Here is a 23,432-nt window from a genome sequence, read left to right on the forward strand (position 1 = left end):
GCCTACTTGTGATCTCTGTCTGTTGAATAAATAAATAAAATCTTTAAAAAGATAAATAAATAAACTGTCATTGTGAGCACATCCTGCTTTCACAGGAGCACAAAGCCGGGTGACCATGTCCCCGGAACAGTACGGGCACACAGTTCCCAGGACCAGACGCAGACCCTGAGCGTTCTGACAGTGTGGGCAGCAGGGGTCTTCATCTCTGCACTGACGCAGTTGCCCCCCAGGCAGGCCCAGCCTCCAGCAGGGGACTTGGAGCCGACGGGCTGTGTTAGCAGGGGCCAGCCTTTTCAGTGAGACCCTTCTAGAATGATAAAAACCAAATCATTAACAGTAAGTCCATCCTCTCTTTCCAAATTCTCTTGGTTTTCAATGCATTTATGTCTGGATCTCCATGGCCTTTCCTTGGGGGCCTGGGGAGTGTTCCGACCTGGGCACAGGGGACACGCCGGGAGGAGCTTGGTCCCACTCTCAAAGACACTGGGACCATGAGAGACTATGGACTCTGAAAAACAATCTGAGGTTTTGAAGGGGCGGGGGGTGGGAGGTCAGGGTACCAGGTGGTGGGTATTAGAGAGGGCACGGAATGCATGGAGCTCTGGGTGTGGTGCAAAAACAATGAATACTGTTATGCTGAAAATAAAAAATAAATTAAAAAAAAAAAAGACACTGGGACAAACGCTTGGAAAGAGCAAAGGAGATTGTCGAGTGAGTGTGAAGGTCGTCCCAGTGCTGGGGGAAAGCCGCAGCCTGCTCTCAGCTCCCAGCTCGGCGGGGAAGGGCTGAGTCAGAGGCCTTGTGGCCGGGCTGATTCCGGCTGGCAGCCGGGCCCTCTCTCCAGGCTCAGGGTGGGGCAGCAGCTGGGGGGCTGGCCAGCCTGTCTGGCTCTGGAATAACAGAGCTTTGCTGCCACATCCTGGAAATGTAGCATTATCCTGACTGGTCTGCTGATTGGCTTTGAAAACCTTGAACTTTCCATAGTACCTGTTTAGAGCCATCCTGAAATGATGCCCATCTGTTACCCAAAGAAGGCTATGTGTCCGGAGAAGAACTTAGGGGACAAAGAGGGGAGCCTGGGGGTTACTAGAGTTGAAAAAGGAGAAAAGGAAAGAAAGAAGTGGCCCAAATACTTTACGTAATGACGCGAAGTTAAGAAAAGAGAAACCAAACCAAAAGAAACATAACCTCGACATTCACATGAAACCTCTAACCAGCATCCTGGGCTAGAGGTCAGAACTATGCCTTCCTTCCAAAGAGCCATCCAGAAGACTCAACACAACTGTTTGCTCCTCTCTAAGAAGTAGGTAGAGTCTCCATTTCTGCTGGCTAGGCAGGATTGGGTTGTTAGGAGAAAAATAAATGACATCTCCTGAGCACCTAATATGAGCCAGGCATTGTTCTAGAACCTCTCAGCTCTACCGTCTCCAGGCTTCAACGCAGCATAGTGAGAACGATTATTCCCATGTTATAGTTGCAGACCAAGGTTAAATCTGTGATGAGGTCACACCATGGGCTTTGCTCATCTCTGCCAGAGTGACCTTAGTCCCCAGAGAGATGACCATACGCCAAGCTGGGGACCCTCAAACCAGATGGCATTTGGAGATCTGTGGAGGGCACCCGTAAGAAAATACCTCGCAGAAGCCTCTCCAGTTCCTTTGTGGGGCTTGTGGTGCCCTGGGCCAGTGCCATCAGGAAGAGCTTGGCCAAGGTCTCCGACTGGAAAAGCTGGGGCTGGTGGAGTTGCCATTTGGAGCCCAGACAGGTGAGAATCACGTCTATGGAGAGAATGTGGTGATGAGTAAGCGGTTTCGTGGCGCCCCTTCCAAGAGACCGGTCAACTCCCATCCAGCATCTCGTCGCAGTCACAGAGCAGAGGGGCAGGTGGCTTTGCTGGGCTGCTCCAGGAACAAAGCAATGAAGACCGCGTGGGTCTCAGGTCACTCACTGGCCCCCAACGGATACAGTGAGCGGCCTCACAAGGTAACATAGATGGAGAAAAGTATCCAAGAGCAGCTGACGCATAGCTGTAGGACTTCGGAGGCACATGGGCTGCCCTCCAGCTGGGGAACTGGAATGGCTTCACTGGGAAGGGACACTGGCTGGGACACATTTGGGGACTTCACCGTGCCCTCCCATTACAGTGTTTCTCACCCTTGGCACTCTCTGTATTTGGGGCCGCCGTGTCATGGGGCTGTTCTGTGCCTTGTAGGTTACTTAGCCACATCCCTGGCCTCTACCCAGAGGATGCCAGGAACACCCTCCCCACTGAGTCGTGACGATCCCGAATGTCTCTAGGCATCGCCAAATCTCCCCTGGGAAAGGATCTTGCTACCCAGTCCCTTGTTGAAGCTACTGGCCACTGGTGCTTAGTTATCGGCCACCTGAAAAGTGATAGTCAAGTGCAGCTCCAAGGCCCATCCCCAGGAGGCAGAGACCTTGTGAGCCTCACTTTCCTCGAGGGAATGGGGAGCCCCAGAAAACCCAGCTCACAGGTGTGAAACAGGATTACAGAGTAAAGGAAGCTTTTTGCAAACTGTAAGGGGCTTTATGCACAGGGCTTTATCTCGTCCTTGGATAGCATAGGTGATTAAAGAGAGAGCCTTTGACAGGAGGCCAGATGGAGGATCCAAGGATAGGTCAGGTGAGGCGGGAGGGGCCGTGGGCAAGAGACCTCTACAGGCTGAACTCCTGTCAGCGCAGAGCTGGGGGAGGAGGGTGGTGCTCGCCCATCCCCCAAACCCTTAACCTCAGTGTTGGATGAGACTTTGAGAGCCCCATCCACTTGTTAATGACCTTGCCATTACTTTGCCTGAGTGAGCGCAGGCATCTCCTGTCATTAACATTGTGATTCACCAGCCCTATGATACTGTTTCAGGCTGGGTTCAGAATGTGGGCTCGCATCTCAAATCTCGGGTCACCGCTGGTCATGCTGGGCTAGAAAGTATCCCACCTGTTAGGGTGATTTTAGGCAGGAGCAGCATGGGGAAAGCGTGTCTTCTCCCCAGACACCCACAGCTGCCTTTACAGGGGCACATGCATGGGAGACGTCACTCCCAATCCCAGAAGTCTTTTCCCTAAGCCAGGAGATGTTCTCAGACTACTTCTCAGGGCCTCCAGTCAACCAGAACCCACAGGCAAGGAAATCAATTAGCCTCCCCTGGGGAAGAAGGCTGGCTCTGACCTCAGGCAGCTTATCTTAAAAAAAAAACTCCTTTAAGGGGCGCCTGGGTGGCTCAGTCAGTTGAGTGGCTGACTCTTGATTTTGGCTCAGGGCATCATCTCAGGGTCAAAAGATCGAGTCCCACAGCCTCTGCCCTCAGCCGGGAGTTTGAGGATTCTCCCCTTCTACCCCTTTACTCTCCCTCTTTAGAATAAATAAACAAATCTTAAAAAACAACAACAATAACAATAACAAAACCTCCTTTACGGAGCAGAACTGTCCAGGCCTGGTGAGGTTCAGTGAGCCTTTGCCCAGCAGAACAGACCTAGCCTGGTTCCTCATTCTCAATCAGGAAAGTCCTCTTGGACAAGTGCAGAGGTGATGTCCAGCTCATGACTGGTTAGAGCGAAAAGGGACAGAGAAAAGCCACCCATGCTTGATGGGGCTTCTGTTTAGTCTTCATTCCAAACGCTGTTTATTTACATCAGCATGTTTGTCTTCCCTGTGGCCATTAGCATATAAAAATGTGTTTGCCAAGCCTGGCTCCATTCATCATCTCATGGTGTGTCTGACAAATATTTACAGCGCCTGTTTGTAGTTACACGGTGTACAGTGGACAGAAACTGGGACTTACAGACCAGTGACCTGGCCTAGTGTCTGGTTTCCTTCTCTCGAAACCACAGCTGGCCCTGAGTGAAGTGGCATTTGATCATATCCACTGGTGACAAGCACTCACCTGCCTCCCCACTTGGGATGGTCTTGTTCTTCAAGTTCCCCGAGAAAATTTTCTGGATTTGTGAAATGCATAACCTCCAGGGAAAATACAAACAGAAGAATCAGGAGTTAACACTGACCTTCTTCGCCAACTGCCACACGCATCATTCTAGTTTAAGTGTCCCTATGGCATCCATTCATCTAGCTTAGGTCTAGTCTTAGGTCACCATTTGTCTGCTGCTTTGATTATCTGTAAGCTTTGTGATTATCTGGCTCGAACACCCATTCCCACTTTCAGTTTGCCGATAGGCTTTCCCGAGAAGGTAGGTGGAATTATATCCAGTTGCCTGAATGACTCCTCTCTCAGTGAATGTCTAAAACAATGTCTAGCATAGAGTAAGTATTCCATAAACACCTGCTAGAGAAAGCAAGAGAGGGTTCTGGGCACTTCTGGGAAGTGACTCACTGACACTTCTGTTTAGGGGACATGCATGCCACAGTCTTGAAGTGTCCGGAAACTAAACTCAGATTTTATGCCAAACCAACCCTGCTCTTTCTCCAGTAAATGGTACCACTAGCCTCCAGTTGCTCAGGCCAGCAGGCTGACTGTTGTCACATCGGATCACTCGCCTAGATCTGACAAATAGCAGATGTCCCTGCCCCCTTCCTGCTGTGAGCCGCATCCAAGCCATTATTATCTCCCTGAAATCGTGGCCAGTCTCCAGTCTCCAGGAAGCTCCCCTCAGATACACAGTTGATGCCACAGCTTGAGAACCGTGTGCAACGCACATCTGCTCTCACCTCTCTCGTGCTGAGAATCCTTCCATGTCTTCCTGGGGCTTTTGGGGGAAGCCCACACTCCTCAGCATGGTTCGACCCTCTACCATCCCTGCTCTAGCCCTTCTCAACAGACTGAAGCCACCATCTCTCACTTCCATTCTCTTGCACCCACAGCACCCACTGCCCTGAGTGCTGTCCTCCTGGCCTCGTCACTTGATGAGCTCCTACTCTCACCCTCGTAGATGAGCTCAGCTGTGGCTTTCTCTGGGGACACCAAGGGAGTGGTCCTTCCACTGACCGCCTGGAACTCCCCCCATCGGAGCTCCTTCTATTGTGTCTTGCGGTCACCTGTTTGCTCATGTGTCCTCCACTCAAGGCTCTGCATTCCACAAAGACAGATCTGGCATTTATTCGTTGCAGGAACCCCAGCATGGGCACTATGCAAGTGCTCAATAAGTATCTATTCAATGATTGAATGATGACAAAGGTAAGATACCTTCTCATGAACACTGACTTCGTCCCGTTGAGCAAGGACATGAAACACAGTTTGAGTCACATAGTCCCAGCTTGAAGACAGTCCATCCCAAGAAAGCCAGCTGGCCAAAGGACACTGGATGACCACATCTGGTCCGTGTCACTTTTACCATGCTGTTTTCCAAGGGTTCCAAGAACCCTCGTGGCCAGGGTACATAGAGGGGGGCCTGGGTGGGGGAAACCATGTCCAGAATAACACTGACCACAATCTGCCCTTTCCAAGTGGAGAGGGTAGCTACTAGTGACTCAGCCCCAGAAAGGCAGTGAGAGCTTGAGGTATTTATTCAACAGGAGTAGTGGACCTGACCCAAGCTAGCCTCAATCCTTCTGGTGGCTTGGGTCACACGTCTAGTAAGAGTTGGCCAAGGTCAGGGGTTCAGACTGTGATCTCAAAATGGAGCAATGGACTTTGGAAACTGTGGGCAATGCCCATGAGCTCAACTACCCTCACAAACATCAGTGTCGTCGGCGGAGCCAGACAACAGAAGTGACCTCATCGCCTTCTCCTGGTGTCATGGGTCCTCGCCAAGATATACCATCTACCATGCGGGCTCTGCAGATTCCAAGGGCTAGGTTTATTTTAGGACCATTGGAAAAGGTAATGGACTAAATGGCATCTGTGAGCTGTCCTCTTCATTCTTTGGGACTAGAGAGCCTGGGATAAAGTAGCATGTGGGAAAACTGGGAGCATGCTAGTAGGTTGGGGACTCGGTCTCCCCAGTCATGACCCACGATGGAGAAACAAGAGGGGGAGGGAGAAATTCCCTACGTGTCTCATGGATGGAAGGACTTCCTGCAGCCAACTGTCCAAAGGGCTTTTGGCTTAATACTGGCAAGTCCAATTTGATGTCCTGCCCTTGACTTTGAGTTGGGCCATGTGGCTTGCCTTGATCTTAGCGGATGTGATATGGCTAGAAGTTTGGAAAGCACTTGTGCCCCTGGGCTTGCCTTTGTCCTCTGCCATTATCAGCATGAGAGCACACCCAGCGAGTCGACCATCTCAGGAGGAAGGTGAGAAGAGCTTGGGTCCGCTGACCACATACCATGAGTGATCAGCCGTCCCAGAGTACGTCCTTGCCCCAGCCGGCCTCTGGACGCACGGCTTCCTAGCGTCACCAAGGAGAGAGGCGCACTGTGCCACCCGAGTGGGTAGGCCAGGTGCCTTGCTTTGGGGGAAGGTGGTAAAAGGCAGAATGAAAAATGGGGCTGTTGGCTGGCAAGAGCACAGGGCCGGCACACCCCAAAATGAAATCACCAGGACCATTAACTAAAACTTGCTCAGGTGAATAAAATCTCCATTTATACATCATCTACTGTTCGCTAGACACGGCACTAAGCATTTGCAAGGGATCGGCTGATTTAATCCTCAAGATAACGCTTCCAGAAAGATGCTCTTATCACCATTTCACAGGTGAGGAATCGGGCTCAGAGAGGTTACTCTACTGGCTAAAGGTTACAGTTAGTAAATGGAGGAGAAGGAACTCTAACCCTGTCTGACATGTTACTTTTAATAGTCCTGATTCCCAGCACGACTGCCACCACCCTCTGGCTTCTGTGCCTCGCCTCTCAGGCCACCCCCAACCCCCAGTTTAGCTCAGCGATCGCACAGACTGAGTCCCGGAGACGTCTGCTCCTACCGCCCAGCCACACTCATCAGCTTTCCGGATCAGTTTGCTTACACTCCTGCCATTGAGGAACACCATGCATTTTAACCCTAAGGCTTCTTCAAGGCCCTAACCAGACAAAAAATGAAATCAATATACAATAGAAAACAAATTCAAGATAGTTTAAGGCTAACATCCTAAATGGTAACTCCCAGCACTCACCTTTTCTAATCCGGGGTCATCCGAGAATTAAGGCGCCAACCACAGATGGATTTAATTTACCCAAGTGTGTGGAGGAGAGTCACCGGGGAGCGGGGTGGGGATTGGAGCAGGGCTGGCCTGGGACTACCAGCTCAGCCAATAGGGAGCGAGCGGCTCCTCTGTGCCCGGTGCTTTCCAGGCACAGGCTGTGTGCTCACGAGCCGGGTACCAGCGCCCAGGAGGAAATGGCACCAAATGCCTTGGGAAGGAGGGAGGAGCCAGCTTGCCACACACGGGGTGTCACAGACATCTCAGACATCCTCAGGGGAAGTGGTGACCCTGAAGGCTGGTACCAACAGCAGCCCAGATGAGCCCATCTGCCCAGGGGGAGCGGCCCAACCACCTGGCCCTTCCCAGAAAAGCTTGTCCGGCCCCCGCCCCCACCAGGGCCATCCCGGCCGCCATGGCCTTTGATCACCCTACCTGTCTGGGTTCTTCAAAACTTCTTCAAAGTCCACGTTCAAAGCCTTGCACATCTGGGAAAGTCCCAGCAGGTCCCCGGAGAAAGCCTCTCTGGGAAAACGCCACCGATTGGTCGAGCCAACCATCCGGCGCTCCAGCCGAGCTCTGTGCTGCTTGGGGGGCAAAGGCAGGCAGAAAGTCCTTTCTGAACCTCTCCCAAAGGCCAGGTTTTCCAACGTGTACATCAGAAAGAAAATCAAGACACATTTGAAAACACTGGCTGATTTTCAAACATGGCCAGGGTTTCTCAGGAGCCATCCTCTCAAGGCCAATATTGTACTCCGTAGACAGAGGGGTTCAAGGAACATAGTAATTAGGATCTAGAACAGAAGGTTCCAGAGACAACAGGTCAGGAGGCAAGACTCTGTCTTTGCGGGCGGTGCTCAGGAGCCCACGGGGTGGGGGGGACAGGATGACATTTCAAGAGACTCTTCCTTACGTGTTTATCCTCACTGGGGGTTCGGAGAGACACCAAACTGAGAGATCCTAGGTGGGGACTGTTTTTCTCTCTTCTTGTTGTAAGAGACACAAAACGTAACATTCCCCGTTTTATCCATTTCATCACATACCACTGAGGGGCATTTGGTGCATTTACAAAGTTGCACAGCGATCACCACCATCCAGTTGGGGGCATTTTCGTTCCCCCAAAAGGAAACCTTGTAGCCATCAGGCCCTCGCTCCTAACGCCTTCCCCCAGCTCCTGGCAACCCGCCATCCACTCCCCACTTCTATGCATTCGCTCTGCTGGACATTTATATAAATGGAATCAGACATGTGAGCTTTTAGCCTTGGCTCCTTTCCCTTAGCATCATGTTTTCCATGTTCATCCCTGTGGGAGCAGGTATCAGAACTTCATTCCCTGTTAGGGCTGAATAATATTCCAGGCTGTGGAGAGACCACATTTTGTCTGTCCATCCATCATCTCCTGGACAACTGTGTCCTTTCTACCGCTTGGTGATTGTGAGAAATCCTGCTGTGAACGTTTGTGTACAAGTTCTTGTTTGAGCACTCGTTTTCAGTTCTTTGGGGTCTATACCCAGGAGTGGAGAGCTGGGCCACTGGGCAGGGACTTTGACTTAGATGTTTCCTTGAGGTCCTCAGGCTCAGCAGCCTCCTTAAGGGAACAGTAGAAGGTTCAGCGTGGCTGGGAGCCTCAGACTTGGTGGTTCGAGGAAAGCTAGCCGGAAAAGGTGTACCATGAGGGACCCGGAGATATGGGTGTGGTTGTCCCTAAGCCAAGCCAGTCCCTGGCAGGGTGATAGGGAGACCAGGGGCCAGGGAATGGAGAATTTAAGGTCAAATCTTGTTATTGCCACTGAAGGGTTGTATGGCCTTGGGCAAGTCATTTAACATTTTGAGGCTTTTGGTCCTCATCTGAGGATGGCCCTGGCAGCAGTGATGATGTCAAAATGACAAGAGGAAGTCTGGGAACTAGATTTCAGTGTCTGGAATATGGCGGGCGATCGAACAGTGTGGAGTGTGAATCTGATGCAGTCCTGTGGGTGCTGGGCTCTGACAGGAGGGTCAGCCAATAGAGCTTGGAGTCAGGAGTTGTACACAACCCGTCCCCTCGAGTAAACGCGGCGACAGAGCTGTAAGCTGGTGCTTCCGCCGCTCGCCAGGAGCCCACGCTACTCACCGGATGCAGCATTTTCATGAACGGTCGTGGTGACGACACCCAGGGGAGGGTGGAAGAAACACCTGGAAGACAAAAGAGGTAAGGTTGACATTTTCAAAAACTCTCCAGAGGGGCTCTTCAAACAGGGGATTGGCCTGAAGAGCCTGTATTTTGCCACAAAACAAGTAATAGGAGTAAACTTCCAGGGTGGGTTATTTGTCAAATCGAGAGTCTCTCTGACTTTTTAAAGCCCACCGGGAGAATGACTGTTCTCTGCTCTTGCGCCGGAAATGTGGCTCAGGAAAAGCCAAGTGGGAGATGAGCCACCACGCTTCGCCCCTTTGCCAGGAACTGAGGTCTCTAAGTGGGCTGCTCAGATCATCTGCTACTCGCGATGGTCCCCGGCTTCCAGGCCCCCTGCCCCCAGCCTGGAGCCCCCGCAGCCCTTCCCTGCCTAGTCCAGGCAGCGCAGGGCCCTGGGGATGCCCCGGGATGGCCTCCGTCTCTAACAGGGATGAACAGCGCTGGCCGTACTCACGGATCCAAAGCCTCCTCGCAGCCCTGGGCGGAGGGTGTTCACAAGAGAAGCGGGTTGAACAGAGGCAGTTCCGTGGCCTTGGTCTCGGAGTGACAGGATCGCTGCGGGCCGCTCGCCTTCTCACCCTGAATCCTGGGAGCGCTCATGACATGCGGGGGTTCACCCTGTTCTTCTTAGAGGCCAAGGTGCCTTGGCAGGAGAGCTTGCCCTTGGTTTCCCAATTGTGGGCACCATGGCAACCGGAGGAAAGGTTCTGAGCACTTCCTGTTCCTGGCCCGTCTCAGCAGGGCTGGGGGCTGCGGGCAGGGTGGCGTCTCGCAGGCTGCACCTGCCCTCTTGCCTCAACAGTGCCGTGTTTCCTCCCAGCACCAGAGGTAACCTGGAGGATCCGCTCAAAGGGCCTCAGGCAGTGTCCAGCCCCAAGTCCGCAGGCCTCCTCTGTCACGTGAGAGGATTGTTCTGGAAGGTTCTCAGATTCCTGCCAGGTTGGGCATTCTGGGTGCTCTATTTCTGGCTCGGGCATTCAGATATGTTTGGACAAAAATATCTAAATAAGAATTAGAGAGTTTTACATTATTAAAACTATGCCTCGTGATTTATTTTGTGGAGAGATGATTTTTAGTCCGCTCTCTCCAGGAACAAAGATCTGCCTAAAAGTCAAGAGTTTTCATGCCGGGGGGCCACGGTGGAAATTTCCAGGGGCTCAGTGACCTGATCTGTAAAGCCCAGGCCCCAGACTAACCCGGAGGTGGAGAGCTGGAGACACATCCACGATGCCTGGAATCTTGGTCCATCAAAGTCTCAGACCTCCAGCCCCGGGCTCCCCGAAATCCCAGCCACAGCAAGAACCACCAGGAGTCGGTGCAGCTCGTGTGACCCGGGACTGGCTTCCCCCAGGCTCTTCATGGGCAGGCTTTCCCGAGTCGTATAAACTATGCAGGGAAACAGGAAGGTAAGTGCTTTGCCTACTTGCAGCTGAGTCCCAGAAGCCATAACACCCTCCAAAGACAGGAGGCTTCTCTAAACGTCTGTCCCTCCTCACCCTCTGATCTGTGCTTCTCCCTTTCCTGGCACCCACACTCCCTTGCTGCTCCCTTCCCTCCACTCCGAACTTTTCTCAGCTACTGTCCCTGGAATGTAGGCCCCCATGGAAGGTTTCAGGGAGAGAGTTTGAAATACCTTGTCATGGACCATGTTGTCCACCGCAGGCAAGCGCAGGAACACCCTCCAGGCACCACCGCTGGGGCACCGCTGAGAGCTGGGCCTTGCGTGCCCTCTAGTGGCCACTCGATGGAAGCATCCCAGGGTGCCATGCTCCCCATTCCTAAGCAGGACCTTGGCCTTGGCTGTGTCTATCTCTCCCTGTAGAGTCTGACCTCAGGGATTCCAGGCCTTCAGCTCATCCCCAAAGCCCTCTGCACATGCATTCCCCATAGAGCTCCGGGGAGCTGAGCTATTAGGCAAAGGCAAAGCCAACTAACACAAATAAGTGGAAATGACTCCCAGCAGGTTTCCCTAAAGGCCTTTTCCAAGTGGTACCCAGTGTTCCAGAATATATGCCCCAGAATATATGGGCCCAGACAAGCCAGACATCCCAAGAACAAAGAATTTCAGGCACCAAACTCCACTGAGCACAGCTCTCAGCTAGAACCACCTTGTGCCAAAATCTCCATGCCAGTTACAGGGGGATTCTGGTGGGATATCCATCTTCTTGAACATTCCAGGGACGAGCTGCTTCCTAGCTTATGAGAGCCCATTTCAGCTCACTTCATCCAGTCACCCATATGGGGAGAGAGTGAAGTACAGAGTCAAGAACTCCTAATTCCGACCCTGGTTCTGGCACTGACTAGCTATGTGTGACCTTGGACATGACCTTCACCTCCCTGAGTGGAAAGTTGACCCAGAGGCTTGGGATCCTGGGGGGTTAGAAGGTCTTACCCTCAGAACCTGAGTGCTGGCTCTAAGGACCCTCATTTTTAAAAGACTCAGAGGCCAGGACACTGTGTGTCCTGGGAGGCTCCTGTGAGTCGCCAAATCTGGACTGCCTGGCTCCCCAGGAAAGGGGGGGGCACCTATGCACCAGGGTCTAGGCTGCGGGGGATGGGGTGGGATGGGGAGCCTGGAGTCGAAGCCTCTGGCTGAGGCAGTGCACGAGCCTGAAGACGGGCAGGGGCTTCCACCAAGAAGCAGAGAGTGGGTCCTGTCCTTGAACTGCGTCCTATATGGCCAGGAGTGGGGTAGTCTCAGTGCCAATTGAGGAGCCCTGGATTGGCTACGACCCTGGCCACTGACTTGCCATGTGAGCTAGGGGCAGCCTTCTCTCTGGCTCTGGGCTTCACTCGCTCATCTGTACAACAGAGCTCACACGGAACAATTCCTCAGCTCTGTTCCTGCTCATCCCATCATTCCCAGGCTCCCAGGTTGGTACAACCAGGGCTGGGGGAGGGGTGGGGTGACGACAAAGCGTACTGGCCTAGGGCTAGTCCCATCCACACCTTTAAACAGAGCTTGAGGGTCAAGTTTGTGGTGGGGTTGGGGATAAAATGAGAGCTCAGCAGAGGATGAGAACCACCTGTGCACCGTTCTAGCCCCTGGGACGTTATTCACTTGCAATTGCTTTAAACTTATCTTATTGATGAAGTAACATTTGGGCATGCTGATTTATTTCTAACACGCATTCCATTCACTACATAACTATTTTTAAAAGTCCTTTGTGAGCTGCCCCGGAAAATCATCTTTCTGGATATGCACTGTACTTGTGGACATTGGTTTCTGCCCTTAGGAGGCTCGCAGGGTCAGGGGGATGGACAAGCCAAAGGTCAAGCTCAGTCCGCCCAGGAATGCACAGGAGGGTGGCCGTCTGCTGTAAGCATGTCCGTGTGTTCTGCTGCTTGACATCTTGACGTCTTGCTGACCAGGGGGACTGTCTGACCTGCTCAGGGTTAGCCAGTTCCTAGAGCCAGTAAAGCAGCTGCCTATTAGCAAGTTCCCACCTGCAAACCAGCCAACCCAGAGCCCACATCCCCATCACCTCTTTTATTGGCTTTCACATTCAGGGCTGCTGTCCTCCAACCCTGATCACCCCAGGGCGAGAGAGCCCCTCCGGCTCAGAGCCTACTGAGATGATGTCAACTAGCCGACCCCAAGCTGATGGACTCCCCTCACCTCTTCGTTCCCTCGGGAACCACAGTGGAGTCCCTTATCCACATCTTCCCCCTCTCCTCTGTCTCAGGACCAACACTGGTGCTTCCCTACGTGATCCTGCCTGGCACGGCATACCCTCTTCTCCGGGGAACTGTGAGACACCAGCTGTCCTCAATGACACTTGTCTCCTGGACTGTGGGCCTCATCATGCCTGAGTAATAATAAAACCCACATTTAAAAACACTGACCCAGGCCTGGGGGTTCAAGGAGGGCTCCTTGGAGGGAGTGGCATCAACAATGAGCCTTCAGGGAGTGGGCTGGGGAGACCAGATGATGGGGCGGGGGTGGGTGTCCCCGGTAGAGGGATCAGGACCTACTAAAGAAATGACCGTGCGCCTCACTGCACCGTAGGGAATGGGGGGAGGAGCTTTGTCTAGCCCCACCTCGTTGACCTCCACGTTGTGTTCCCCACTCCTAATAAACCCCAAAGATGTGAATTCTCTGTATTCTGCCCTTGATGCTCCAGCCAAGGGGACGCAGGAGCCCGGCCACATGCAGCAGCCTGGGGAGAGGCCACAGGTCCGCTGAGGGCAACACATGAAGACCAGACAGAGTGGATCCCCTCACTCACACCCACCCAACACTGCGCCCCCCGGGGAGCCCCACGGCCATTCCCAGCTACTGGACCAACAGCAAGGTTTTGTCACCCATGAACACAGGAGCAGAGCCAGCCCGGGCTCAGGGCAGGGCTGCCGACCAGTCTAAGGACGGAATGGCTGTGAGGACCCCTGCGGGCTCGGGGGCCGTACTCCCTGCCCTGTGCCTTCTCTGGCCGCCGCTGTCTGACGGGCGCCCTTACGCAGGAAGCTGTCGGCCAGAGCGATGCTAGGGACGTCGCAGGCACGGAAGAGCCGAGGCCCGTCCGGGCTGCCCCATCTCCCGGCCGTGTGGCTCCATCAAATCCCCAGGCTTTTAACCTCCAGGAGCCTCTGCTTCCTTCTTGTAAAATAGAAGTAACAGCAGCCCTTATTCACCAGATTGTCTCAAGGCCAGAGGGCGCAAACCCCAGGCAAGCCCCGGCGCCTCGAATGTAACAGCCTTTTCCTCCTGCCCACCCTGCCTGCCCTGCCCGTGCGCACTCCTGCACCCTGCCCTAGTCAGAACACCCACCCTGCCTGTTCCACTTTTCAAGCGGAATGTCCTGGAAAGCGGAGAGGCTTGGCTAGAAAACCTGAGCATCCTACCAGGGCCGACATTAAGTGAGAGAAGCACCGTCGGGGACCCTGAGCCCCCACTCAGGCCTGTCACCTTGTCACCTGTCCCATGCACAGCACAGATCACTTCTCTCCATGCCTGGAGTGGGTGGGGGGTGGGGGTGCTCCTGGTGTGGCCTTGGGTCAGACCTCACCCCTCACACCTACGGGGCTGAAGCCCAAACTTGAAAGACAAACAGCCTTCCTCCGCTGAGCGCCCCCATCCCGAGCACAGCGACCACTTCCCTCGTCTGCATCTCCTTCCCCATCTACTCTGTCTTCATGAGTAAACTTAGTATCTCCGTCACGTCCTCTGTAACTTGAGAGCCCTAAGGAAATGCTGAGCCAGAAAAAAAGGAAAAAAGAAAAAAAAAAAGAAAATGATGTTCAAACTTCAGGATTTTAACTGACTTGGCAAACTGAATTTCTAGGAGCCGCTAAGAATCTCGGAGGTTGTCACGCCGGCCGCCGGGGAGCTGGGAGGGGGTCGGGTGCTCCCATCTCCTGCTCTTCCCACTCATTCAGCACCTGAAATAGCCCTCAGCAGCCGTCACATGCGTGCGTCTGCAAACGTGTGTGGCATTCTAGAAAGTGAACGCAGGACCAAAAGCAGCTGATCTCAACCCACAGGGGTTCCCAAGGCCGGCACTCTGCGGGTAGGTCTCGCGAGGGAGCCTGGCACCCCGCGGGCCTGAAGCTCAGGTGGGGGCTGGGCATCCTTTCAGACAGCCAGGAAGCCCAAAGACAGACGGACGCCTCGAAGGTTATATACTGAGTATGTGTGTGTATTGAGTATGGACGGGGGAGGCTGTGTATTTTAGTACAACCGTAGTGAAGGCCTATTTGGCCATCAGTTTCCCAAACTTTAAAAATGTGTATAACCTTCCAGAAGGAGAAAAACCCCTTATGATGCCCGGGAGCAGGCCTGGCACGCCTGCGGGGCCTTGCTGGTCTCCTGCGGATCACAACTGGTTTTGCCGAAAATCGGTGTCACAGTGGCCACACGTGATGGAACAGGAGAAAACAGGCCCACGCCAGAGTCAGTCTGGACACACAGAGAACCTGAACCTCACAAACCACAGAAAAGACCAAACAGCCTTCCACCCTGGCTAACAGATACCAGAAACTACTGCTTCTTTACCAGTAGGTTTGACCTTGGTCTAGATGAGAAGTGCTGAGATGCCCCACCTGAGAACGGCCTGCGCCGAGAGCATCCAGCACGGACCAAAGCCCTGCTTCCTTCCGCCCACCCCCTCCCCGAAGCAGCGGACTCAAGCCCGGTACCTCCTGCCTTCCTCACCGTGGCCCCACGGCTCCCCCTGGCGGCTGTCCTCCCTCACTGCAACGAGCCGCACAGCCAGTTTGCTCAGCTCACGTGTTCCTGGTGGCCTTTGGCTGGAGTAGTGACAGCCGTCACCCAGGTTATTCGCCCAGGTTAAAAATTCAGCCCAAGGAAAACTCGTGTTCATAAATGCATGCACATAAGGAAACTCAACGCAACGCGTGTGCATATAATGACCGCAAACCACTGGTCTCTGTGTAAATGTCCATCAGCGGGCGGCTGCTTACATGCGTTTTGTGACCATGAAACACACGCAGTCAAAATGGTGACAAAAAGGTGTATTTATTGACAGAAAAGTCTGCATCACATGATGGTTACATTCTAGTATCACATGAAAAGAGGGTTTATAAAACGGTGCACAGGGGCACTGCAGAACTCTAACGAATCCTGCCTTTATAAAGATACATATTTCATACACTGAGAAAAAAGTATAGAAAAATCAATATAAAAACATTCACAGTTATTATTGCTTGGTTTGGGGATTATGGTTGGTTTTTTTTTTTCTTACCTGCATCTCTAGACTTTTTAGCAGTGGGAAAAAAATTGTTTTTGAAGATTTAAAGAGAAAGAATGTGTACACACGAGTGGGGTGGATGGAAGAGAGACAGAGGGAGGGTGAGAGAGAGAGAGAGAGAGAGAGAGAAAGAGAATCTCAAGCAGACCCAGCACTGAGTGCAGAGCCTGACGTGGGGCTCGATCCCATGACCTGAGCCAAAATCAAGAGTGGGCTGCTCAACGGACTGAGCCACCTGGGCACCCCTGGGAATGTTTTACTTAGGTAATAAGAAAAAAGGAGCTTTCAAGAGCTAGGGGCTGGGCTTTTCTGAGAACACAGCTGAGAGCAGAATCTGGGGTGAGCATGGAGGAGGGGTTTGGTCTGGACAAGGGTGCATTGGGGTGAGGGGACACAGCTGTGCCCCAAGGAGGGGGGACTGGGAGATGGGACCCAGCAGAGGTGGCTGGGCAGTGGGAGGAGGCCAACCCCTGGCCGTCTCAGGGTCCCTGCCAGGTGGGGTTCAAGGGGGAACAAGAAACGGGCATTCTCTCCTCGTGCTGCCTGGGGTACCTGCCCCACCAGGCGTCGCGTCGGCTGGGCCCGAGGAGGGCACCCGGAGCTGAGGGCGACCAGGGGCTCGGGGCTGCTTTCCAAGCTCACGCTGCACACCACACCCCCCACAGGCACACTTGGGGTGGGGGTGGGGGGCACAAAAACGCCTCCAGCACTGAACCCCGCTAGCTGCGAGTGTGCCCTTATGTGGAAACGGAGTCTTCATAGATGTGATTGAAAATGCGGGGCGGAGATCATCCTGGATTTGGGATGGGCCTGAAATCCGGGGAGCGGTGTCCTTACAAGAGAGGGGACAGGGAGCTGAGCACAGAGGTGACACGAGTGACGCAGCCACCGGCCGCTATCCAGAAGCTGCGAGAGCGGCAAGGAAGAGGCTCTACCTCAGAGCCTCGGCGAGTGGGGGCGGGAAGGGGGGAGGGGGGGGAGAGTGGGGGAGGGGAGAGCCGCGGGTGCAAACCCCAAAGGCACTCTGATCTGGGACTTCTGGCCTCTGGAACTGTGAGAGAAAACATTTCTCCTGCGGAGTGTGTGATGCCGGGGCCGTCCTAGGAAACGAAGACCTCTTCCCACCTCCCACTGCCCCCCGTGACGCCCGCCCGTCAGCCTGGGGGCCCCAAGGTGAGGAGCAGTTAAGGAATCTAAGGGCGGGCGCGACCCGATTTCCTCTCCGACGCGGCCGCGCTACGTGTCTCCCACGGGAAACCGCTCGCCCGGGCCTGGTCCGTTGGCGGGAACTGGGCGACATGTCCGTGTTGATGGTCACACGCTAAGGAACACACAGGAAGAGGGACGGCCTGCTACCTCCTCGACCCAGTCAAGGGAAGTAGACATTCCCGCCGAAACTCACAGAGGCTTTGTAAAAACAAAACCTACGCCAATTCAGAACACCCCCTTAACCATTTAAGCAGCAAGTCGAACCTTCCCATTAGCTTCCATCTCACGAGCAGCCACGATAACGGAGGAAATGTTCTTGAAGCCCCCGGACAAAGAAGGGAGCCAGACAGAGAAGAGGGAAGGGCCAGATCTGATACGATTTTAACAAAGGCCAGAAAAGACTCAACCCTTCCCAGAAAAGAAATCCTAACCACACGTATTGCCAAGATCCAAAGGAAAAAAAATTTATTTACAATAGAGAATTTTATTCGAAACATGCATTTTTTTTTTTAAAACAAATCAGCAAATGCAGATCAAGTTTACACTCCTTAAGGCAAGAGTCCCTGTGCAAGCTGTACATGTTCATATTAAATCCAAAAGCCGCTCACCCTGGGAACTCATGTACAAAGGGCAAGGCCAAGGTCAGCGACTTGTCTTTTATTAGAGAATCAGACAATCTCCCTGATACAGGAACTCTGAGGTCAACTTGCTATGAATTTATACTAAGAAAATGCAAACCAATAGCAAGAAATTCTGATAGTCTCCTTAGTACTGCATACAATCAAATCAACGTTATTTAGAAAGGAAATACAGTAGTGCATACGAAAAAGTGAAGACAGAGCCTGTCCGACGTAACCAGAGGGACAGCAGGGAGCCGACGGTCATATTGCACGCAAGGGTCAAGTCCAAACATTTGGTTCAAAGTTAGCTTTTCCCCATTTTGGCAATCAGTTCATCACAAATCTTGGTGAGTTCCTCTATCTCTTTATTCTGAAAGTGAAGACAAAAAAGAAAGAGGTTGCTGAAATCTCCTGGCTGTTGGAAATCAAGCCCAACGGAATGAGCTTTGGCTTCTGGGTCCCCCCTGAAATTATCTAACGCAGGGAGAGAAGTGACATGGAGACACATCATCTAAGCACACATCCCAACTCTACCTGTGACCTTGAGCAAGTTACATAACCGGAGCCCTGGTCTCCTTATCTCTACCATGTGGAGGATGGCGTCTCTCTCTCTGAGAAGGGAGTGAGGCCGGAAGGTAAATAAAGCTCCCGAGCACAGTGACCAGTGCCAGGCAAAGGCTTCAGTGGTTTGGGTTTGCTTGTTTTTGCCTCCGAAGGATGTGGACACAAAAGGTTGGTCCTGGGTGAGCTCTTGGGTGGTTTACTTGAGAAACGCCACCAGGAGGAGGTAAGCGATTCTACTTGAATAGGGTTGCTGGCATTATTTAGAGGACCCCAATGAGGGGGTGCTGTGGGTACAGGGGGGTCGAGCAGGGAGAGGGGGGAGATGAAAGATGGCGTCAGGTGCTCCTTGCGCCAGGTCCTGCCCATGCCTGGAAGCAAGGGAGGCCAACCACACGCTCATCTCGCACCAACGATCTGGAAACACCGTCCACACTCTAAGTACTGGGATCCAAGGGCTGAGTCCATTCTGAGGCAGGTCAGGCTTTGCGCCGATGCAGATCCGCTTCAACCACCGGTGTCGAACAGCATTCTTCAAAGAGGCTAGATCTTTCTGGTATCCCAGGAACCTACTGCAGCCAGTTTTTTGAGGTCCCTGCAGAAGGTGAGTCTTAACCACAGTCTTAACCTGAGACTGTACTGATGCCCTTCCTTGGAAACCGTGGAAACTTCTTGAGACACGGCGCCCGGAACCATGCGTCCTGTGTTTCCAGGCTGGGCTCCGGGCACCACCTGTGACTGTGACCGTATTGGGAAGAGCCGGGAAGTCCCCAGTAGAAGAGGAACGCAGTCCTCACTGCAGTGCAGCCACCAGCCCCGCCAGAAGAGAAACATCTGGAACAACAGCTTGGCTTACGCCCTTCTAGAGTCTCCAGCCCCAAGAGGCTCGATTCTGAGAGGAGCTGAAATGTCTGTTGGAAGACATTCTGAGGGAACGCAGCTCCAACTGTGAATCCTGGAAGGACTCTTGCCACGACGGCATCTGCTAGAGCGGCTGATGGGGACTTTTCAACCTCCCGTGTGCCCGGCACCAAGCTAACCACGGCCCAGGCTAGCCCCGCTGAGCTCTCACAACAGCACCTTCATGGGAGCCCCTGATATTTCCACTTTCCAGTGAGAAACCGAGGCTCAGAGAGGTTGAGTTGTGCTTAATTTAAGGTCACACAGCAAGTCAGAAGCGGCAAGCCCGGAGCGTGAAGTCAGGCTGGCCTGGGCCCTGGATGACTTTGCTGTTTTACTTGTTAAACATAACATCCAGCGACTGACTGTGACGTACCGTCAGACCCACCAGCTACGGACTCCTGGAGGTTCTCCAAGCTCCACCTTGGCGTGCCGGCCCACCACCCACACATGGCTTTCGTGCAGCTCAGCTCACTGGGCTTCCAGCACCCCAACTGGGCAAAATGCCCAGTGCCTCCACTTAAGGACAGCCTGGGGCGGGGGGAGTCATGCTTCTGAATCTCTTTACAACAGAGACCGACCCCTCTGTCCCACTCAGAGAACTTTACGGAGAACGTGTGTGACGAGCCCATTGCTCCTCGGTTTCCGTCTAAGACAGAATTATATTTGCAGATCTGTTTGTATCTTTTCTGTTCTCCAAAACCACGCAAGCCACCTTGCCTGCTTCTTTGTCTTTCCGTTGCCCAGAACACTCAGCGTCGCCTTCGTCCGGCAACTGGAAGGGTCTGAACAGGCCAGGTTGCCCAGAACACATCTACCCTGGCTCCGGGTTTAGCTCTATTATTTCAGCCAACACCGGGTGCAGTTCAAACACCATCAGATCCGGACGGAACTGGGAGGGAACAAACGTGCCGCCGCCTTTCTCACCTGGAAACACGTGCTGCGAGCTCACTGCCTTCCTGCCCGAAATGATGGGGGCAGGCGCTCCTTACTTGAAATACCGATGGGATGAGCAAACGCTCGTGTTTGACGGCCCCGGCTCTGGGCTCGCGGCTTGAACAAGGCTCAGAGCCGGGAAGACCGAGGCAGTCGAAGAGATTCGGCGTATTTGACACAGTCCCGCCTCCACCCTTCTTTCCCTTTCGAGGGACTCTTCCCAGACTTCAGGTTTCAGCCTCCAACATGACAAACACACACAACCTGAGGTCAAGTGTGAGGCTTGCGGGGGTTGTCACGGACGGCAGGGGGTGGGGGGCTGGGGTGGAGGGCCTGAGGCTCCTGAGTCCCAGGGCTCGGTCCGTGACATCATTTAGGTGAACTGAGAGATAGTATGTGCCCACTGCTTGGCCCAGACCCACCTTGGGACCACGGTCAGTCCCCATGGAACCTGGCTGGGTAGGCGCACAGGAAAAGGGCCAGAGGCTGCTGGGCGCTTCTGGGTCAGCAGAGGCCATCGGGGAGACACGCTGGCCTTCAGATGCCATCTGTCTACAAAGGACGTCATCCCCCCCAGCCATGACTGCCCTTTAAGGTCCAAATGCACGAGAAGTGACACTACCCCAGGCCACCAGACTCTCCGATTACCATCCAAGGGACTCCTAAGACTCAGTAAACCAACCAGGATGCGGTCACTTCTCCAGAAACTCCCTTTTTAGAAATGCACTTAGGGAAGGGGCTGCCTGGCCCGCTATAATCTGGATTCAGGCTCGCGAGGCACTGCTGGGCGGAAGCGGCTTCTTGTTCGGACGCCCAGGGAGAGGGTGTGTGTGGTACACTGGGCGCTGGACCGGAAATCAGGACAAGCTGGAGGACCTCAGGAGGGATCCCCCATCCATGGATACAGGAGGACATCTGGGGGCCCTTTTGACCCCAGTGTGGCCTGGGGGTTACCCCATTCCCTCAGCAGTAAGCATGCTGGGTAGGATTAAAGTACTCTGGCACCCTGCAGATACTCGGTGAATGTGTGACGGGTGAATGCCGACAAGGAATGGACAGACAAGGAATGGACACCGGCCCTAAACCTCGGAGCAATTCCAGGACAGGCAGGCAGGAGGACAGCCTTGGGGCTGGCATTACACAAAATCTTCTAGAGGGAGGACAAGCATAGGCTCCCAGGGTCTAAAGCTGTCCCGGGAGCTGCAGAGCACACAGGGAAGCCCAGCCTCTGCTTATCTGAGGCTCTGGCCAGACCCCCACCGCCTTCAGGCCCCTGCCCCTCCACCCCCCAACCCTTGGCTGTTACCTTCTGCTCCAGCGTCCTCTCCAACGCGTCCACACGAAGCTGCTCCTTCCGCAGACTGGCCTGGTAGGCAGCCTGCTCCTGCTGGGCCTTGCCTCGGACCTGCGCGATCTCGGCGTTGGCCCTGCGGAAACAGGGTGAGGGGGTGCTCAGAAACGACCCACCTCCCCTGGAGACCCCTCCCACCTTGCCCCTCCCAGCTCTGGACATCCGGCACTGTCTGGCTGCAGCTCCTACCACTGGGGGCCTGGTTCGGGAGCCCACGAGCACGCCCTACCGCAACCCCATTCCCGTGATGCAGAGGTGCTCTGGGCGGGTGTCCTGGAAATTACATGTGTCTTCCGCTTATCAAAATGCTGAGAAGACACTCTTATCACAAGTCACGCCAAAAAACACAAACGGATTATCCGCCTTTCCCCAGCCAGTGGGAGCGGTGCCATGGGAGCGCCTGGCCTGCGGGGCTGCTGAGAGGCCCCCAGAGGCCCGGGAGCCGTGTTACCTGTCCAGCTTCTCCTCTGCGTGCACCTTCAGGGCCTGGTACCTCTGCTCCTCCTTCTTCACGCGGGACAGGTACTCCTGGGCACACTTCTTCAGCACCTCCTCATTCTGACGGGACAGAGGACAGAGGTTGCGCCCACAGAAGAAACACCCCAGGTGCTGGGAGCCCCGAGAACTCCCTGATGCCTGCTGAACCCTGGGCCGCCAAGTCCTGGCCCCTGTAATCTCTCCCAGTCGGCTCCCACGTCTCCGAACCCCGGCCCAGCGTCCTGCTCTGCCCGGTGCGAACACACCTTGCGGAAACCCTCGAGGACCTCCTTCATCTTCTCGTATCTCCTGAAGAGGTCGGCCAGAGACTTCTCCACAGAGTTCAGGTCGGACAGGGCTTGCTCCTTCTCCAGGACCAGCTGCTGGACAGTCTGGTGGGAGACAGACTTCTCCCTCTGCTCATCCTCTGTCAAGAGACACAAGGATCCAGACAATGGGGCTGGGGGCTCCCAACCCGGTCTTGGGGGCAGCCGGGGCCTCAGACCCAACTCAGTCTGAGCAGCAGGACATCCCAGACCGGGGACAGACCCACCTCCCAAGCCCACCCAGACTCTGCTTCTAAGAACAACACCTGCGGCCCCAGCATCCCGGGGCTGGGCCCTTGCAGTGCAAGATAGGATGGAAACTAGCCACGGATCTTGAACCTGATCACTGCAGACCCTTAAGAATCCACATTCGAGGCCCCACGGAGTCTGTTTGGTTGATGGCAGCAAACAGATCCCTAGGGGGGTAAATCAAACTGAATTCTGAGATGACCAATATTGCAAGGTGCCGCAGTCTGAGCTCCAAGGAGCAAGCCTTTCTGGGTGTGATCAAGGTAAAGAGACGGTTGTTGGGAAACAGAAAAGATTTCTTCATCCTGAAAACATCCCACGAACCGAAGCCCACATCACAGTCCTAAAACTCTGCGTCGCCCAGAAAACGGACATCTCCTTTGACACAGCAAATGTCAGCTCTGAGAAAAAATGGAGCTCTTTTTGGCAAAGGGAATGTCTCAGTTACATACAAGAGAATTAATTCTGGCGCAGTTCAGAGTGGTTGATTCTAGTAAAAGGATCGCTCTATCCCCGACCCCACCTCTCTGGGCGGCCACCTGCTAACACTCTCCCCCAAATGGCTTGCTACCAGCTTACATTTACGGGAGAGGCCTTCTCTGCCCACACCATATGAAGGACCCTTACCCACACGGCACCATCTTTTGTGTGCTGACCCGTTCGTCTCCCGTCTGGGTGGGTGAGGAAACTTTTGCTCCCATCTGTCTGGACCCTGAGGGACCCCGCACTGGACAGTGTGGGGAGGAGAAGCCCCCGCTCAGAGCTCTTGGGGGAAGGAACCCTGCAGAGCTGTCCCTCCATCAGCCCCAGGTCACCTGGGTGGGGATCCTACCGCCCAGGACTGCCTCCAAGGGCTGGCTGCCAAAGGGCAGATTG

The 23,432-nt window shown here is 54.0% G+C and overlaps 2 protein-coding genes across 23 annotated transcripts in view; both read right to left on the bottom strand.

Annotated features, from left to right (window-relative positions):
• BTBD16 (BTB domain containing 16) overlaps positions 1 to 9,906 on the bottom strand; it is a 43,152-nt gene extending 33,246 nt beyond the window's left edge. The window contains exons 1-5 of one of the 4 annotated variants that reach the window (XM_059172985.1): positions 9,675 to 9,906; positions 9,158 to 9,219; positions 7,480 to 7,631; positions 3,900 to 3,973; positions 1,635 to 1,778 (exon numbers count right to left, since the gene is read on the bottom strand). In XM_059172985.1, coding sequence (XP_059028968.1) covers positions 1,635 to 1,778; positions 3,900 to 3,973; positions 7,480 to 7,631; positions 9,158 to 9,175 — 388 coding nt within the window. In that variant the 5' untranslated portion in view covers positions 9,176 to 9,219; positions 9,675 to 9,906. The remainder of the gene's footprint in view (positions 1 to 1,634; positions 1,779 to 3,899; positions 3,974 to 7,479; positions 7,632 to 9,157; positions 9,220 to 9,674) is intronic. The other 3 variants (XM_059172986.1, XM_059172983.1, XM_059172984.1) reach the window with 3 other exon arrangements.
• A 162-nt stretch (positions 9,907 to 10,068) lies between these two features.
• Positions 10,069 to 23,432, bottom strand: part of TACC2 (transforming acidic coiled-coil containing protein 2) — a 210,284-nt gene continuing 196,920 nt past the window's right edge. For 11 of the 19 annotated variants that reach the window (XM_059172970.1, XM_059172967.1, XM_059172965.1 and 8 more), the window contains 4 exons: positions 22,248 to 22,408; positions 21,956 to 22,062; positions 21,460 to 21,580; positions 15,671 to 17,248 (listed from right to left, as the gene is read on the bottom strand). In XM_059172970.1, coding sequence (XP_059028953.1) covers positions 16,859 to 17,248; positions 21,460 to 21,580; positions 21,956 to 22,062; positions 22,248 to 22,408 — 779 coding nt within the window. In that variant the 3' untranslated portion in view covers positions 15,671 to 16,858. Of the gene's footprint in view, positions 10,222 to 15,670; positions 17,249 to 17,575; positions 18,127 to 21,459; positions 21,581 to 21,955; positions 22,063 to 22,247; positions 22,409 to 23,432 lie in introns of those variants that run through there. The other 8 variants (XM_059172979.1, XM_059172975.1, XM_059172978.1 and 5 more) reach the window with 2 other exon arrangements.

Source organism: Mustela lutreola, chromosome 4 (assembly GCF_030435805.1).
Source record: "Mustela lutreola isolate mMusLut2 chromosome 4, mMusLut2.pri, whole genome shotgun sequence".
Taxonomy (NCBI): Eukaryota; Metazoa; Chordata; class Mammalia; order Carnivora; family Mustelidae; genus Mustela; species Mustela lutreola.